The sequence below is a fragment of the Rhipicephalus microplus genome, chromosome 6, assembly GCF_043290135.1.
Source record: "Rhipicephalus microplus isolate Deutch F79 chromosome 6, USDA_Rmic, whole genome shotgun sequence".
In the NCBI taxonomy this organism is placed as follows: domain Eukaryota; kingdom Metazoa; phylum Arthropoda; class Arachnida; order Ixodida; family Ixodidae; genus Rhipicephalus; species Rhipicephalus microplus.
The window spans coordinates 78,431,073-78,450,594 of NC_134705.1; the positions used below are offsets into that span (position 1 = coordinate 78,431,073).

The 19,522-nt window shown below is 50.3% G+C and overlaps 1 protein-coding gene across 2 annotated transcripts in view; it reads left to right on the forward strand.

Annotated features, from left to right (window-relative positions):
- The window catches only part of LOC119168605 (solute carrier family 52, riboflavin transporter, member 3-A), a 93,715-nt gene that overhangs the window by 66,449 nt on the left and 7,744 nt on the right, over nucleotides 1-19,522 (forward strand). The window contains exon 5 of one of the 2 annotated variants that reach the window (XM_075866096.1): nucleotides 520-750. The exons of the other annotated variant lie outside the window; for it this stretch is intronic. Coding sequence (XP_075722211.1) covers nucleotides 520-750 — 231 coding nt within the window. The remainder of the gene's footprint in view (nucleotides 1-519; nucleotides 751-19,522) is intronic. 2 annotated transcript variants of the gene reach the window in all.

Below are 19,522 nucleotides of genomic sequence, written 5' to 3' on the forward strand. Positions count from 1 at the left end.
ATTAACGGTACCAACGATGCCCAGTGCTTGAAACACTGGTCACTTTTTGCTTTGCGGAGATGTGTGGATTTCATTTTTATAACTCACGCTGTCTGATGCTGTCATGACCTCAAGTACATTTGGTATATCTGCTAATTTGTGCCATAGCTGATTGTTGCCACCATCCACGCATAATACATAAATGATCAGGTTTTTTTTGTTTGCTTTAACTGATTAGCTGAAAAATAATGATGATTACGTCAATTACACAATTGTATCATACCCTATGCGCTCAATATTGAACTCTACTAGATTGTACTAGTGTTACCTGCTTGGTTCGTAGCGCCAATGGCACTGCATAAACGGTCCTCAATCCCCCAAGGTATATCTTATCATCTTAACAGAGAGCATATCTATGCTGACTCATTAACTGACACAGAAGTCTTGTCTTGCTATTTAAGACGCTAATCCAATGCGCAAAACCCTGGTCGGGAGAGCCAGCATTCACTAACAACTCCTGCCTGAACATCTACCACGCAGTCATATTCGTGCCTACCGTACGGACCCCGAGCACTGCATCTATCAGTGACCCTCTGTGGCGTCGCCTATCCTGTGGCCTGCGCACTCGCCATGTTTGTCGCACTTCGCCGGTTGAGGCACATATGGGCGCAGACGCTGCTGGGTACACTGGGTGCCTGCTACATTGCCCTGACAGCCACCACCAGTCCCAGCCCACCGCTTGTGGACACCGATGTTGGCTCATTCCTGGTGGTGAGAGCACAGTTACAGCTTGTTAAGAACAGCAAATATTCTATAGAATGTCGCTGAGTGTGACGACGCATTCTCTCGTAAAAAAAGAAGGCTTGGGCCCGCTGGACAGCCCGATATTAGTCGTCAAGGGCAGAGCTGTGCAACACCGTCTCCTAGCGGTCGCGGAGGCAACGGCTAGAGGCTAGCTCACCAGTAGTTATCATTACCCCTTGATATTACCATAGTATGTGCTTACGAGTGACTGACTCTAGATTGACTGTTCCTGCATTTTTTCCTTATATATATATATATATATATATATATATATATATATAGAGAGAGAGAGAGAGAGAGAGAGAGAGATTTTATAGCTTGCATTGTTCTCATCCCTGAATGATCATAATCACCATCATCCACTTGTCTTTGTGTCATCGTCATCGTCTGTGTACTGGCTCTGTCCGTTCATTTTGCGAAGTCTTTCCTCAAATAAATGCTGTCGCAACCAAGACTACCAAGACTTCATTCGTGGTGGATGTAGATTTTCGGTCCTCTGTCCATCAGGCTTGTGTAACATGGTTTCTGTGGAAGTGGAAGGAGTGCAAGTTGATGCTTTGGTGAACACAGGCGCGACATTGTCCGTCATACATGCTAATTTGTGTGAGTAATTAAAGAAAGCAATGATGCCTTCCGATGGTTTCACATTAGTTGCTTCTCAGGGGAATGTCGTTCGCCCTTCCGCGTTTTGTACTGTACATGTTTTCCTCAACGGCATCCGCCATCATGTCCAGTTTGCTGTCCTGTTCCGCTGCTTTCGCCAACTAATTTTAAGGTGAAATTTCCTATCATCTGCGTCTGCGGCTATTTGTTGTGAACAATGCATCGTTCACCTTACTGATATCGACTAGATGCTTGACCACAACAATCAGAAGCCACTTCGTCTGGTCGCTGTGAAAGACATCGAACTGCCGCCACTACAAGAGCACGTTGTCAGCATCACGTCCAACGACATCTATCATGGTGATGTATTAGTCTCCCCGTCACCACTGTGCATTCGTAAAGGCATTGTTCTTCCACCCGGTGTCGTTCGTTTTTGCAATGGCTCTGCACGTGTCACCGCCGTAAACTCTACACCAGAAAAGATCCTACTGCCACAGGACGCTACTGTGGCCCGTGTTGCCGACTTAAAGCCTCTATTTGTCATGCCACTTCAGGCCATCACATCCACAGATCCTTCCCTCGGTGAGCATGTTTCTTCCTCCGCCTTCATCACCGCTATCAACAGTGACTATACAAAACCACAGACGTGTCAGCTGCTCGCATTGTTACAAAAACATGCAAATTCTTTCGTTATTTGCTCGTCTAAGCTGGGCTGCATAATTACTACATCACATCGAATTCAAACAATTAGGACATTTATCGTGCACCGCCGACCTTACCGGGTGTCTTTAGCTGAAAGAAAATTATAGAAGAAAGCGTTGCTGACATGCTTAAACGGAAAGTCATCCGTCCCTCATCTAGCCCTTGGTCGTCTCCTATTGTTTTGGTCCGTAAAATGATGGCTCTGTGCGTTTTTGCATGGGCTACAGGGTGCTCAATAAGATCACATGCAAGGACGTGTACCCTATGCCACGCATTGACGACGCCCTTGATTCCCTACAAGGCGCGGAATTCTTTTCAAGCATCGACTTGCATTCTGGGTACTGGCAGATTCGCATGCATGAAGACTATAAGGAAAAAACGGCATTCGCAACCCCCCGATGGGCTTTACGAGTTCAAGGTAATGCCTTTCAGGCTCTGCAATGCACCCGCGACTTTTTAGAGCATGATAGACACCGTGCTGCGCGGCCTGAAATGGAAAAGTTGCATTTGCTACTTGAACGGTATTGTTATCTTTTCGTCATCGTTTTCTGAGCACCTAGAATGAATTTATCAAGTTCTGACGTCCCTTGCCGGTGCAGGGCGCCAAATAAACACTAAGAAATGCTATTTCGCTAGCAAATCTATCAAGGTCTTAGGACATGTCATTATCAAAGATGGTATTCGGCCCGACCTTGACAAGATTTCTGCAGTCCTTCACTTTCCGTGTCCCGAAAGACCAAAGGAGCTTCGCAGTTTCCTTGGCCTCGCTTCATATTTTCGCCTGTTTATCCAGAACTTTGCCTCTATAGCTGCTCCATTACACCAGGCACTTGCTTCTAATGTCCCCTTTCTGAGGTTTCAAGAATGTCACACGGAATTCGACCTGTCGAAGAGGGCTCTCGCATCTGGACCTCTGCTCTGCCACTTTGACGAAGCCGCACCGACTATCCTCCATACCGACACTAGAGACCTTGGTATAAGAGCCGTTCTTTACAACGCGACAAGTCTTCCCTAGAGAAATTTGTTGCATATGCCATTCGCGCACTCACCACTGCCACAAAGAACTACACGATAACTAAGCAAAAGTGTTTGACTGTGGTTTGCTTGGTGCAGAAGTTCCACCCTATCTCCACGGCCGTGCTTCCCAATCGTTACGGACCACCACGCCTTATGCTGGCTATCTACCACTGAAGAACTTGTCTGGACGATTGGGTCAGTGGATACTACGCTTGCAGGAGTACGACTTTGACATAACTTACAAGTCAGATAAAAAACATCAAGAGGCCGACGCTTCATCTCGTTGCCCGCTTCCAACTACCCAAATCAGCATTGGTGAGAGTTCAACCACCACATCTACTAAAGTTTATACGCTCGCATCAATAGGGCAACCCTTTTTGGACGACGAGCCAACATTTATCTCCCGCCAGCGGTCCTATTCATACTGCAGACACATGATGGACCACCTTTCGGGAGTTTCTCATCCACCAAACATGCGACATCACCGTCAACTCCTGCACTTTAAGGTGGACAATTGGGTTCTCTAACGCCAAATTTACCATCCTGACAGTCAGGGCTGGCTTCCTGTGCTGCCACACTCTCCGACTTCAGGTGCTCGAAGCCTTCCACGATGACTTGACTGCTGGTCATCTTGGTTTACAAAAAAACTCTTGACCGCATTCGATGTCATTATTACTGGCCTGACCTTTCTTCTAGCGTAGCGCGATACTTCGGTTCCTGATACCCATGTCACAGTCGTAAGCTCTTGACGTCTGCACCTCCTGGACCTCTACAGCCACTTCCACGTCCTTCAATGCCGTTCGAGGTTTTAGGTGTCGACCTTTACGGGCCTCTCCCCATCACATCTGCTGGCAAACGATGGATAATGACCGCCGTGGACCACCTGACACGCTACGCTGACACGTCCTGCGTTATTACTCAGTTGTGGAAGTTGCGGACTTTGTTCTTCACGCCATAATACGGCCTCATGAAGCTCCTCGTGTACTGCTTAGGGATTATGGTAAAGTCTTCCTGTCACTAATGATAAATGAAGTACTGCGCGCTTCTAGAACTACTTACAAGACAGCTTCAAGCTACCACCCTCAGACAAATGGTCTCACAAAAAGATTTCATCGAACCCTTGCTGACATGATAGCCGTGTACATCCAACCCGACCACAAAAACTGGAATACTCTCTTACCATTCCTGACCTTCACCTACAACACCGCTGTTCAGCGAACAACTTGCTACTCACCGTTTTACCTCGTGTATGGACGCACCCCGACTACCTTTTTCGACGTCTCCTTCTTTAACAGCCATGGCGATTCATGTCATTCTTCTAGCAAAAAATACATATCCCACCTGGCTTAGTCTCGCCATCAGGATCGCATGAATACTGAAGCGAGACAGCATGAGCGGAAGACCATCTATGACGCGCCCTATCGCGTTGTGGCTTTCAACCTAGAGACAGGGTGCTGCTTTTGACACCTATTCGCACTCCTGGTCTCTGTGACAAATTCCAACCATGCTTCATCGGGCCATACATAGTTCTAGAACAGAATTCGTCGGTCAATTATCGTGTGACACTACTTGTCGCCCCAAAAGACCGCCGTTACCGCAGCACCTAGATTGTCCACGTTTCTAGCATGAAACCTTTCACGCTACATTCCCCGTCACTATTACTTACGGCAGCCAAGGTGTTGGCTTTGAAGTGGGGAGAATTAGTGTGGTTGTTTCTTATTTACATCGTTCTTATCCCTGCATGATCATAATGACCCTCATCCGCTTGTCTCTTTGTGCTCATGGCCACTCTGCGTCATCATCATCGCCATCGTCTGTGTACTGGTTCTGCCCGTTCATGTTGCGAGGTCTTTCCTCAAATAAACGCTGTTGCAACCAAGACTGCCAAGACTTCAAGATATATATATATGAATATATATAAATATATATATATATATATATATATATATTGTTATGGCGTTTATTAGCCGGCACACAGCGAGTCTACACAATGGCGACAGTAACGGCCAAAACACGGGGTCTCCGCGCGAGCGGCGTTCTCTTTGGGCAGACCCACTAGAAAGCACATAAGAGTTCGACCCACTTCAGTGTTCGGCGGCTTTTGTACAATTACCCCGGGGTCGAAGAGGGAGCCGCCTGGCGACCTAACAGCTTGTCACTACGAGCGGGTCATAGTAAGCCTTCAGACGCTCCACGTTGACTATGTCGCGCCCGCGGCGGCGCATGTCCGAAGATTGTTCAATTGGCTCGATAAGATAGTTGACCGGAGATGTGCGCTCGATCACACGGTAGGGACCTTCATATTTCGGGAGTAGTTTGGAAGAAAGGCCAGCTACAGAGGTCGGGATTGAGAGCCATACAAGGGAACCAGGAAGGAAGGTGGGCTCAGAAGTGGCGGAGCCATCACGAATACTCTTCTGCCGCTCTTGCTCATGCGTCGTAAAAGTCTTGGCAAGCTCGCGACACTCTTCAGCAAGCCTGGCGGTCTCGGAAATAGGTGTACACTCAGATGGATCCGGCGTGTACGGGAGTATCGTGTCGATGGTGTGTGACGGGTGCCTTCCGTACAGCAAAAAGAAAGGTGAAAAACCAGTCGTGCTCTGAGGGGCGGTGTTGTAGGCGTAAGTGACGAAGGGCAGTATGGTATCCCAATTCGTGTGGTTGGCGGCGACGTACATCGACAGCATGTCGCCGAGGGTGCGGTTAAAGCGTTCGGTCAGACCATTCGTCTGCGGGTGGTGAGCAGTAGTTTTGCGATGGACAGAATGGCACTCAGTGAGAATGGCATCGACGACTTCTGACAAGAAGACACGGCCTCGATCGCTGAGAAGCTCCTGGGGTGGACCGTGGCGCAATATAAATCGATGTAGTAGGAAGGACGCAACATCACGCGCAGTAGCCGCAGGGAGAGCGGCGGTTTCGGCGTATCGCGTTAAATGATCTACGGCGACGATGGCCCAGCGGTTGCCAGTGGACGTCAGAGGAAGTGGTCCGTACAAATCGATACCTATGCGCCCAAACGGACGGTCAGGGCAAGGTAGCGGTTGCAGACCGGCTGGTGACATGTGTGCGGACGGTTTGCGGCGTTGGCAAGCGAGACAGGAGCGAACGAGCTGCTGCACATAGCGGTACATCCCGCGCCAGAAGTAGCGTTGTCTAATGCGATGGTAGGTTTTGAATACCCCAGAGTGCGCGCACTGTGGATCAGAATGGAAGGATTCACATATCTCCGACCGCAGACTGCGGGGTATCACGAGTAGCCACAGCCGGCCATCGGCGTCGTAATTGCGTCGGTGTAGGAGGCCGTCACGAATGGCGAAATGGTGAGCTCGACGACGCAAGGCACGCGTGGATGGCGTTGCGGACGGATCAGAGAGCAAGTCGATCAGTTGGGCGATCCAATTATCCTTTCGCTGTTCGGTAGCGATGATGTCAACATCAATGGCAGAAACAACAACCGAGGATACTGAGCAGAGCACGTTAGCTTCAGGCAGAGGAGAGCGCGAGAGGGCGTCGGCGTCAGCATGCTGGCGTCCGTTGCGGTAGAGGACGCGGATGTCGTAGTCTTGTAAGCGAAGAGCACAACGGGCGAGGTGGCCTGAGGGATCCTTCAATGATGACAGCCAGCATAGTGCATGATGGTCAGTGACGACATCGAATGGGCGACCATACAAATAAGGTCGAAACTTTGTAAGAGCCCAGACGATCGCCAGGCACTCTTTTTCCGTGACGGTGTAGTTTGTCTCGGCTCTTGTGAGCGTACGGCTTGCATATGCCACAACATAATCAGGGAACCCGGGTTTGCGCTGCGCCAGGACAGCGCCGAGGCCTACACCACTGGCGTCCGTGTGCACTTCTGTTGGGGCCGTAGGGTCATAGTGGCGAAGAATGGGAGGAGACTTCAACAAGTGGCGGAGCTTCAAGAACGCGTTGTCGCACTCTGACGACCACGAATTGAGGGGCCCGTTACTTCCGAGGAGCTTCGTCAGCGGTGATATAATCGTGGCGAAGTTTCGTATAAAGCGTCAGAAGTATGAGCACAGGCCCACGAAACTACGCAGTTCTTTGACGGACGCAGGTTTTGGGAATTCGGCCACGGCCCGAAGCTTGGCTGGGTCAGGAAGAATGCCATCCTTGGACACGACGTACCCTAGGATGGTGAGTTGGCGTGCTGCAAAGCGGCACTTCTTCAGATTTAGTTGCAAGCCGGCATTGCTCACACGTGCGAAAACTTCTTTTAGACGTTGGAGATGGGTGGAGAAATCTGGAGCGAAGACAACAACGTCATCGAGGTAACACAAGCACGTGTGCCATTTCAAGTTGCGCAGTACGGTGTCCATCATGCGCTCAAATGTCGCAGGTGCATTACACAGACCAAACGGCATGACGTTGAATTCGTACAAGCCGTCGGGTGTGATGAAGGCAGTCTTCGGTCGAGCGTCATCAGCCAGGGGTACTTGCCAGTACCCCGAGCGCAGATCGAGAGAAGAAAAAAATTGGGCTCCGTGAAGGCTGTCAATTGCGTCGTCGATGCGCGGCAGTGGGTAGACATCCTTGCGAGTGATCTTATTGAGCCGTCTGTAGTCCACACAGAACCGCACAGAACCATCTTTCTTCGCAACAAGAACAACAGGAGACGCCCATGGACTGTCCGAGGGCCGAATGACGTCGCGTCGGAGCATATCGTCAACCTGCTCGTTAATTTGCCGGCGTTCAGCAGGCGACACGTGGTATGGACGTTGCCGTAATGGTGGATGGGCACCAGTGTCAATACGATGCGTAACAGTGGACGCGCGACCGAGAGAACTTCGCCCGACATCGAAAGAAGAACGGTATTCTTGCAACAGGTCTAGAAGCTGGGAACGCTGCACTGACGTAAGGTTGTCATCAATGAATGGGCCAAATACATCAGGAGATGATGGGTCAGAAGTAGAAACAGCACTGATGGTACGTGAATCGGGACAACGCGAGTCTTCGGGTACGTCCAGGACTTGTGCGTCGTCGACTGCTTCCACTCTGCCGAGACATTCCCCTTGAACCAAGGTAACAGTGTACGGGGATGGGTTGGTCACAAAAATAGCGGCGTTGCCTTGGGTGATTTGCACGGTCGCGAAAGGTACTAGCAACCCTTTCCTCCTGGAAGCACGGTAGGATGGCGAAACAAGTGCAATTGTGTTGGAGAGACCGGTGCAGTAGACGGATACGCCCATCGTCGAGCTTGGAGGCACTATAGTATCGTCTTTCACAAGAATCTTGTTCAGTGTCGAGGGACCATCTTCTGGCGTCAAATGCGAGAAGGGCGAGAGTTCAATTTCGGCGGCGGCACAATGAATGACGGCGTCGTTGCGCGAGAGAAAATCCCATCCCAAGATGACGTCATGAGAGCATGCAGGAATGATGATGAATTGGGCGACATACAGAACGTCCTGAACGACAACGCGAGCTGTGCAGCCTGCTGTAGGATTAATACGATGTGAGCTAGCGGTACGAAGGGACAGTCCAGAAATCGGCGTCGTCACTTTTCGAAGCAAGCGGCAAAGGTTTTCGCTCATAACTGATACCGCAGCTCCAGTGTCAATAAGAGCAGATGCATGAACACCGTCCACAAGCACGTCAATGACATTAGATGGGCGGCTCTAAGGGCTTTCACAATGCGATAGCGTCGCAGTCCTTGCCTCTGGGACTGCGACGACTAGTTTTCCCGCTCATGAGCAGAAGAACTTGGCCGCATGGGGGACAGAGACCGACGTCGTGGAGACGGCGACCTTCGAGCAGACGGACCTGGGCGAGACGACAGTGGCACAGACGGCAGTTCCTCGTTATACGAACGGCTAAGGCGGCCAGCAACAGGAGAAGTGGGAGCCGGCTGTAGTCGAGAGCAATAACGGGCTACGTGACCGGCGTAACCGCAAGCAAAGAAGATGGGCCGGTTGTCGGGTGTGCGCCATCGGTTTGCCGGGGTGGGTCTCGCCCGGAACGGTGTCTGGAAAGGCTGCATGGTGGGCTGAAAATGAGGCTGAGGGGTTGCGCCAACATATGCAGCCGGCATACCCGCTGCAAAGGACGGAGGTCGTGCGGCAGCTTCGGCGTAAGTCACTGGTGCAGGCGCTTGAACGACTGGAGGCGGACTTGCGACCACTTGGGCGTAACTTGGGGGTGCAGGGGCCGGAAGTTGTTGTGGGTGGTACGCAGGCATGACCTCCGCTATTTCCTGCTCAATCGCTCGGCGGATGGGTGGAAGAATGGTAGGGGCCGATTGTTGAGCAGCCGGTGGGTGGGCAAAGGGCAGGAGAGAGAACTGCCGCGCGATTTCCTCACGTATGAAGGACTTGAGATCTGCCAGCAGTGCCACCTGATCACAGCTCGCTTCCAAGCCTGCAAGCCCTGCATCTCGTGATGTGGAGCGACGGGTCATCGAACGCTGTCGGCGGAGCTCCTCGTAGCTCTGGCACAACGTGATGACCTCAGCTACTGTGCCTGGGTATTTGGCAAGCAGCATCGTGAAGGCATCATCGTCAATGCCCTTCATGACGTTCCGGATCTTGTCTGATTCGGACATGCTGTCGTTCGACTTCTTGCACAAGTCCAGGACATCTTCAATGTAACTGGTGAATGACTCACCGGCCTGCTGAGCGCGTTCGCGTAAGCGCTGCTCGGCTTGCAGCTTGCGAACGGCAGGGCGGCCAAAAACGTTGGTGATAGCAGTCTTGAAACCGGACCAGGTTGCAAACTCGGACGCGTGGTTGGTGTACCACAAACTTGCAACGCCCGCAAGGTAGAACACCAAGTTTGTCAACTTGCCGTCCTCGTCCCATTTGTTGGGGACGCTCACGCGCTCGTAAATGGCGAGCCAGTCCTCCACGTCAGTGCCATCGGCGCGCGTGAAGATGGGTGGATCGCGGATCCTGGGGACACCGGGACATGGGGGTGGCATGGGAGCAGGCGTTTGCTGAGAGGCGTCGTGGGACATGGTAGATTGCAGCGTACGTGAGCGTAGTTCCAAGGGCATCGAAGGGGATCGTAGCACTCTCCACCAATTTGTTATGGCGTTTATTAGCCGGCACACAGCGAGTCTACACAATGGCGACAGTAACGGCCAAAACACGGGGTCTCCGCGCGAGCGGCGTTCTCTTTGGGCAGACCCACTAGAAAGCACATAAGAGTTCGACCCACTTCAGTGTTCGGCGGCTTCTGTACAATATATATATATATATATATATATATATATATATATATATATATATATATATATATATATATATTAGGTCTAATTCATAGTGAAGGAGGAGCAGCAAGAACCCCAACGGATGTGGAGGTGTTGAAGGAGAAAGACGACGTGCACTACTGACCGCAATCTTTCTTAGAAGCTCTGTAACAGAGTGGTGGAGGGGCTGGGTACGTGAGCACCAGAAAACGCAATCACGACACTTTTCCACCCGTTAGAGTCGACTCATTGCGGGACTTACAACAGCTTCACGAGAAGACATGCTGCCGGGAACTCAAGCTACGATGTCAGCGGCCCCACCGCAGCTCTAGGATGAGCCACCCTGTATGCCGGGACTGCCGCTAAGGACGTCGGCGAGTAGTTAAAGCTGTACACAAGGGTGAGCCAACTTAACTGCTTGGACTAAGCCGCTTGGCTGTCACACGATGTACTCTTGTTGACGAATACTGCTCTCTATTCGCATGACAACCACGAAGATGCGCACAGGGCGTGCGCCTTATTTGAAGAGCAATTGAAAAAGTGTTTTGGAGATCCAATCACAAAAAAGAAGAGAGTCGAACAGACCCTGTCCTAAAGAGCCAAGCTCTCCGGCGAGACATGTACCATGGACAACAATGATATTCTGAAGCTGTGCAGACTCGTGAACCCAATTATGTTCAAAGAATATTGTGGAACATCCTAATGACATAGCCGAAGATCTATAGCAATCTCTAATTACCAAAGAAAACTTGACATCTGTGTCTGTGGTAATCCAACACTGCATGCCAAACGTTTGAAGCACTCAAGATGCGTCGCACAGCACCAAAGTTCGGTCACCTGCCTAATCCACCGACCGTAGCCAGCGCCGACGCTATTTTACCATTCGACCTTTCGTTAACGACACAGCAGATTGTACGGGAGGAACAGCTTCTGGCCGCGAAATCCACCCCTTTGGTACACAAGACTCGCTAAGCAATGAGCGCGGACTATAATCTATGTCACGTAAACCATCTGTTTATGCCGACAACCTGGACAACTACCAATCCATGTCCCAGTCAGAACCTGCAGGCTGACCTCACTTCAATAACGAGTGGCAGCACCGCATCACTTGCCGCAGTCAGAACCTGTAGCCTGACTTCACTTCGATAACGAGCTGCAGCACCGCAATACTTACCCGAAGCCACGTTTCCACCTATGTATTCATCGTCGAGGATATACAGAGACCACGCTGATTAGGACGAATACTTAGTGCTCGCTGACGGAAGTGAGGGCTTTCAGCCGCACATGGGTCAGCAAAACTTGTGGAGCTCTCTCAGACTCACTCACGAAATATATCTCGCGCTTTGGACTCACTCCGACTCACACTCACTGAATTCTTTCTCAGCCGGACTCACTCCGACTAAGACTCACTAATGTTTTCTTCAACCGAACTCACTCAGACTCAAACTCGTCAAAATATTACTCGCACGAACTCACTCATACTCAGACTCTGAGTGAGCCAACTCATGAGTCCGTTAGCTTAGAATTATGTTTCTGAAGCATGACGTCAATGCTCTCAGCATCAATAATTCACGTAATTGAAGCTAATATTGGTGCCTTTTTGATATAGTACCTTCGAAAAAGAATTATGATGCTCGTAAAACAGTAAGGTTATTTTTCTAGAAAAATATGACAATATAAGACATATTTATCAAGAACTACCTGGGAGGAGCTGGTGGGTAGGAGGGGTGTCAAGGCCGTTGCTTACATAACTCATTCCCATGATTAATAAATATTAAAATGGTGTATGAAAGGCACTGATTTGGAATAGTGATACGTTAATATAAACAGGAATCCAGGTAAAGCTCATAGCGATGCTGAAGAGGAGTTTATATAACCATAAGTCGGCAAAAGAAAGAGAAACTCACTAACCAAACATATCTTGTGCTTTTGACTCACTTGGACCAAGACTCACCAAAATTTTCTAGTGCCGAACTTTCTCGTACCCCCACTCACGAAAATTTTTTTCAACCGAGCTTCACCACACTCAGACTCACGAAAATATTAGTCACTTTAAACTCACTCAGACTCGCGGCTCGATCTGAGTCTGAGTGAGGCCGAGTGAATCAACTCATGAGTGATTTCACCGACCTGTGCAGCCGCATCGCGCATTTCAGCCTCTTTTACGTGTGTGCTATAGCTGTGGTCTCACAGCTTACATCTGCAGGTTTTGCAACCGTTGATTACTATAACAAGAAACCTCACCAGCATTCTACCAAACTAATTCTGGGCACTTCACCACGTCATGGCTAACGTGTCCGTCTGCTAGTCATCGGCTCTGTCAAGGTGACTTCCGGAACCCATCACCGACCACTGACAGCAGCTTAATGCTTCCGCCTGCCTGTCCGACGTGCTCCGCGTTCTCCGTCGCCACGGCGTCGCCTCACGTCACCAACTCCGGAAAACTAAGCAGTGCGGCTGATGGGTGAGGTCGCTGGATACTGTGCGCTGCCAAACGATACATTTCAAACAGCTTTCACGCTTGAAAACAAAGTTCATGTGTGTGTGGACAGTGTATCTACTATGGCTCTTGTGGATACTGGGACATCGATTTAATTGATGACACTGATAAGCCTCAGTTTCAAGGCTCTAGTCCGACAAAAGTTATATTTAATTGGAAAAATACATCGTTTCTTAGCGTTAGTAGTGACACGTTGAGCCCGGTTGATGTTTGCAGAGTTGGCAATTGTTTGTTGCAAAGTAATCTGTACAGATTTTACCATTATATCTCGATCAACGGACGATGTTATTTTGGATGTAAATTTCTTGCAAGAGTTTGATGCGACGAATGTAAACTGTCGAAGTGGGGAACTGTCAGTACACGACGAAGTTACGCCAGAACTCGTGAAGAGCTCCCCACGCCGCCAAGAAAGTGCCTTTTGTGTCACTCAGGTTGTTGCTGTGCCCACACACGCATCTGCGTCTTGGTCATTTTTTCTGGGACTACCACTACAACACTTGACGTCCGCAACACAACCCTTTAATTCGGCCTGGGTGAAAAAGGTTTTGGTTCCGCATTGCTTAGTGTCGGTCATAGACGGGCGTTCCGGGTTATGGACGAGGACTGGCATGAAGCTCACGCTAGTCAAAGAAGAACTGCCATTTTTCTTGGCTGTACTCGAGCCTGCTGCAGATGAGTTCCTCCATTCCTGCCCTTCGGACTCGAAAGTTACTACTGATGGTATGCAACCTACTAAGTGCGACCAAGCGCCAAACGTTACTGAATATTTTATCGAAGCACGCGCAAGTTTTCGACTTCTCGCAAATTGACAACGCTCCCGCTATTCCAAGGTCTCGAGCCCACTATTCCATAAATACAGGGTGAGCACAAGCTATAAGACAGAAGTCATACCACATGTCACCTGACGAACGTGTGATAACTGGCAAGCAAGTTGAAGAAATGCTGCAGAAAGGAGCAATTTAGGAGTCAAGGAGCACTTAGGCTTTATTTGCCAATCTCGTCAAAAAGATGGCAGGTGGTGATTTTGTGTGTATTACCGGTGACTGAACAGCATTACCAAGAAGGACATCTTCCTATTCCCTCATATAGACGACTCTTGTGACTGTTTTCATTCGGCTTTTTACTTTTCTTCTGTCGACCAGAGATCCGGCTACTGGCAAATTTCGATGCGTGACAAAGACGTTCGCAACACCCCATGAACTTTTGGAATTTAATGTTATGCCATTCGGCTTGTTTAACATGCCCGCCACCTTCTAATGTTTCATACACACCATTCTGAAAAGTTCAAAGTGCTTAAATTTAAAAAGTGCCATTTCCTTGAATGCCAAGCTTCTGTGTTGGGACATCTCGTGAACAAAGACGGCGTCAAACCCGACCCTGCAAAGGCGAGGCTCTTGAAGCGTTTGAGCCACCTCAATCCACCAAAGCACTTCGCAGCTTTCTGGGGCTATGATGCTACTTTAGGCGGCTCATTCATCGCTTCGCTTACGTGGTTTATCCTTCAAGAAGCCTCCTGTGCAAGAACGCCTAGTTCCAGGGGACACCCGAGTGTTCTGCTTCTTTTCGACAACTTAAGTTTCTGCTAACTTGGCAGCCAATTATCCGATACGTCAATTCGTAGACCTTGGAGCTGTTCTTATTCAGCGCACCAACAACAAAGAACATGGCATTGGCTAAGTGACCAGGTCGTTAAGAAAACGCAAACAAAACTGCATAGTTACTGAACAGGAATGTCTCATCGTTATTTTTGCCGTGCAGCGCTTGTGGCCTTACCTGTTTGGGCGCGAGTTCTCTATTATCACCAACCATCCCTCTCTATGTTGGCTCGTCAATCTTAGTGATCTGTCGGGACGCTCTGCACAATGGGCCTTACGTTTGCAAGAGTACAGCTTCACCTTCTCCTACAAAAGCAGGCGAATGCATGCTGGTGCCGATTGCCTGTCCAGGATGCCTCTCCATGCAACAGAATGCGACGCTGACAATTTTGACAACTTAATTACAGCCGCACATCGCAATGTCGCAGGTATCGCAGCATTCCCAAAATTACAACATGAAGATCCGAGTTTATGGCCCTTTTTCTATGCAACAAAAGAGTCAACAGCGTGCCCATTTTCGTGTTCGAGGGAGTTGCTGTATAAGAATTTCTCAGGGGCAGGTGCTCAGTTTCTTAACGTGGGACCAGAAGCCCTTCGCTCTTCTGTATTGCGCATCGCGCGCGATGACCCAACTTCATGTAACCTAGGATCAATACAGACACTCCGTTGTGCTAAAGAAAGGTTTTACTGGTCGCTAATGTACAAGACGACAGACACGTCTGTAGCCAGCTGTGACGAATGCCAGAGCTGCAAGAGACCTGCTGTGGCCTCAGACGATTGCCTAACGCCTTTCGTGCCATTCATCTCACGTTTTGAACTAGTAGAGATTGATCTTATAGGACCGTTCTCACGTGTGTCTAAAGGGAACCGTTGGATTAGAGTAAGCACCGACTTCCTGACTTGATTTTGTGAAATGGCGTTGCTACCCTCTGCAACAGTAACTGAAGTACAAAATTTGTGCTCTATTCGACAATGCCTCGTTAATTTTCTCCTCGAGTGATCACTAGTGATCGTGGTCGTTAGTTCACAGCTGAGATTGTTGAAAAGTTCCTACGCCTGTCTGCTTCAAACCTATGACATTGCACACCCTATCACCCGCCGACCAATAGCTGGACTGAGCATACAAATAGAACCCACGTGAGCATGATATCCTTGTACGTTAGCTCAGACCACAAAGACTGGTATGGAGTGCTGCCAATCGTCACGGAGGCATATATAAGGCGCAACAAAGAACCACTGGATGCAGCTCTTTTCTTTTCCTTCACACTCATCCCCCTCGATACTCTTTGGACACAAGCTTTGCTTTTCACAGCCACAAGGCACTTGTATCACGAAAACGCTGTGCCACACGGATAAGGCTCGGCGCCTCGCCCTATTCCCTACTCCGTCTTCAAAAGAGCGCTATAAATCCTGGTATGACAGCCGACACCGTCAGGTCATCTACAATCCTGGTGACCTAGTGTAGTTATGGACTCCGGTACAAAAACGTGGGCTGTGTTGAAAATTACTCGCTTGTTATGTTGCAGCATCCATTTTGATAGATCTTCTCAGTGAGTTTAATTATAAGATGGCACACCTCACCGTCAATGGAAGACGGTCATCCAAGACTGAAGTCCCACATATAGCACGCCTGAAGCTTCTCAGCGACGTCCCAACTAACTTCTCGCCTAGTGAACGTCATCTACAAGAGGGGCAATGTTAGTGGGTCTAATCGAGTGAAACAGGGGCTGCAACAACAACAACAGAGATTGAAGAAGGAGAAGTGCACAACTGGCCGGTACTCATCACCCAGCTCATTGTAAATAAACCTTTTTTACAAACCCCGAAACAATATATATATATATATATATATATATATATATACGTATATATATATATATATATATATATATATATATATATATATATATATATATATATATATATATATATATATATTGTGGTAAAGCCTTTGAACAGTGGGTCATCCTCTTCAGCGCCTTCTAGTGGGTCGCCCTTTTTCTTAAGAAGAAGAGCAGCTCGTGCAGAGAGTCGATCCCCGCATTGACTGTCGCTGTCGTGAATCATCGCTGAGTGTCCGTGAATAAACCGCTTAACAATTTGGTGGAGAGTGCTGAGAGTGCTGTGCCCTTCAAACACCTTCGGTCAGCATTCGATGCCCTTGGAGCTTCGATCCCGTACCGTGCCTCCAACCATGTACCAAGACGCCGCCCAGCAAACCCTTCCTCCTACGTCGCCGCCATGTCCCGGTATCCCCCGCATCCGCGACCCTCCTGTCTTCACCGGCGCGGATGGCACCGACGTCGAGGACTGGCTTGCCATGTACGAACGTGTGAGCGTCCCCAATCATTGGGATGAGGCAGCTAAACTAGGTAACCTGTTCTTCTACCTTGCGGGTGTGGCCGGAATGTGGTACAATAACCACGCATCTGATTTCCCGACTTGGTCCGCTTTTAAAACCGCTGTCGTCGACGTGTTCGGCCGCCCTGCTGTTCGTAAGCTGCAAGCTGAACAGCGTTTACGTGAACGAGCCCAGCAGACCGGTGAGTCCTTCACAAGTTATATCGAGGACATCCTTGACTTGTGCAAGAAAGTGGACCTGAACATGTCTGAGGCTGACAAAATCACGCATGTTCTAAAAGGTATCGCCGACGATGCCTTCACCATGCTCCTGGCAAAGAACCCCCGCACTGTGGCAGAAGTCATCATGTTATGCCAAAGTTACGACGAGCTGCGGCGGCAGCGCTTGATGACCCGTCGTCCGCCACCACGTGATGCTGATCTCTCGGCCTTGTCAGCAGTTCTAGACCACGCAACCTTGCTCGCCGAAATCAAGTCGTTCGTGCGTGAGGAAGTTGCCCGCCAGGTCTCTCTACTGGCTTTTGCTTCCCCACAACAAGCTCAACAGCCATCAAGTACACTTCTACCTCCGCTCCGCCGAGCCATTCAGCAGGAAATCGCGGAGGTCGTCCCTGAATACCACCAGCCACCTCCTGCATCTGTGCCACCCAGCTACGCCCAAGTTGTTGCCAGGCCGCCCCCACCGATTTCTGTCACTGTTCCGCTAAATTACACCGAAACCGTCGCGAGGCCCCAGGCCTTTGGAGAACCTGTCTCGCCTACATACGCCGGCGTCACCCACGTGCCCCGAGTGCCGCCTACCATGCACTCATATCAGCAGCCGGCTCGCCAATCGCGTTCTGCGACATGGATGCGACCAGCAAACCAATGGCGCACTGCTGATAATCGCCCCATCTGTTTTGCTTGCGGTTGCGTCGGTCATGTGGCACGATATTGCAATCGTGTGCAGCAACCGCAGGTCGCCTCCAACTTTCCCAGCCAGTCAAGCCGCTCTTATGACCAACCGCCGCCTATGTCACCGTCGTCCCGCCCCGTTCCGTCTACCCGCCGTTCACCATCTCCACGACGTCGCTCACTGTCACCGATGCGGCCACGTCCACTCGAGGGCGACCAGGAAAACTAGTCGTCGCAGTCCACGAGGCAAGGGCTGCGACGCTGTCGAACTGCGGAAGCCCTCAGGAAAGCCCGTCGAACGTGATAGACGTGCTTGTGGATGGCGTTCGTGCATCTGCCCTTGTAGATACTGGAGCCGCCGTATCCGTGATGGACGAAAAACTTTGCCGATTACTGCGCAAAGTGACCACGCCGCTTTGCGGGCTCTCCCTCCGTACAGCCAGCGCCCAAAGCATTCACCCTACAGCGATGTGCACAGCCCGCCTTATGATTCAGGACGTGATGTATGCGGTCGAATTCATCATAATTTCTTCATGCTCTCACGACGTCATCCTAGGATGGGATTTTCTTTCCCGCCACGACGCCGTCATTCATTGCGCACCAGCAGAAATAGAACTCGCGCCATTCTCTTCTTTGACGCCGGCCGACAGTCCATCCGCTGCAAGCAAGTTACTCGTCAGAGACGACACTCAAGTGCCTGCAAACTCGTCCGTTGCGGTGTCGCTCTACTGCGCAAGCCTTTCTGACACCGCTGCCCTTCTCTCGCCATCTCATCGTGTTTTCATAAGAAAAAGCTTGCTGGTTCCTTTCGCGACCGTCCAACTCACTCACGGCAGCACCACTATTTTTGTTGTGAACCCATCTCCGTACTGCGTTACGTTGGTGCGAGGAGAATGTCTCGGCAGCGTGGAACCCATCGAAGACGCGCAAGTTATGGATCAACCCGATGACATGCACTACCCAAGTTCCTGTACGCTTGGTGCTGTTTCGACATCTGCTTCATCATCCGATGATATATTCGGTCCCTGCATACCCGACGACCTTACGCAGGGCCAGCGTTCCCAGCTTTTGGGCCTGTTGGAAGAATTCCGCTCTTCTTTCGATGTCGCTCAACCTTCTCTCGGCCGCACATCCACCGTTACGCATCGCATCGACACAGGCGCACAGCCACCGCTGCGGCAACGTCCATATCACGTATCTCCCACAGAATGCCGTGTAATCAACGAGCAAGTCGACGACATGCTTCGCCGCGATGTTATTCGCCCCTCTAGCAGCCCCTGGGCATCTCCTGTCGTTCTCGTCACGAAGAAGGACGGTTCTGTGCGGTTCTGTGTGGACTACCGACGCCTCAACAAGATCACTCGTAAGGACGTGTATCCACTACCGCGGGTAGATGACGCGATTGACAGCCTGCAAGGAGCAGAATTCTTTTCATCCCTCGATTTGCGCTCAGGGTACTGGCAAGTACCTATGGCTGAGGACGCTCGACCAAAGACCGCTTTTGTCACCCCCGACGGCTTGTACGAGTTTAACGTTATGCCGTTTGGGCTGTGCAATGCGCCCGCCACCTTTGAGCGCATGATGGATACAGTTCTGCGTGACCTGAAATGGCACACGTGCCTGTGCTACCTCGATGACGTCGTCGTTTTCGCTCCTGACTTCTCGACGCACCTTCAACGCCTTCGGCATGTTTTAACGCGTCTGAGAAACGCCAGTCTGCAACTGAACCTAAAGAAGTGCCAATTTGCAGCTCGGCAGCTGACAATACTCGGCTACGTCGTGTCCAAGGACGAAATTCTCCCTGATCCAACCAAGCTTCGGGCCGTGACCGAGTTCCCCAAGCCGACATCCGTGAAGGAACTG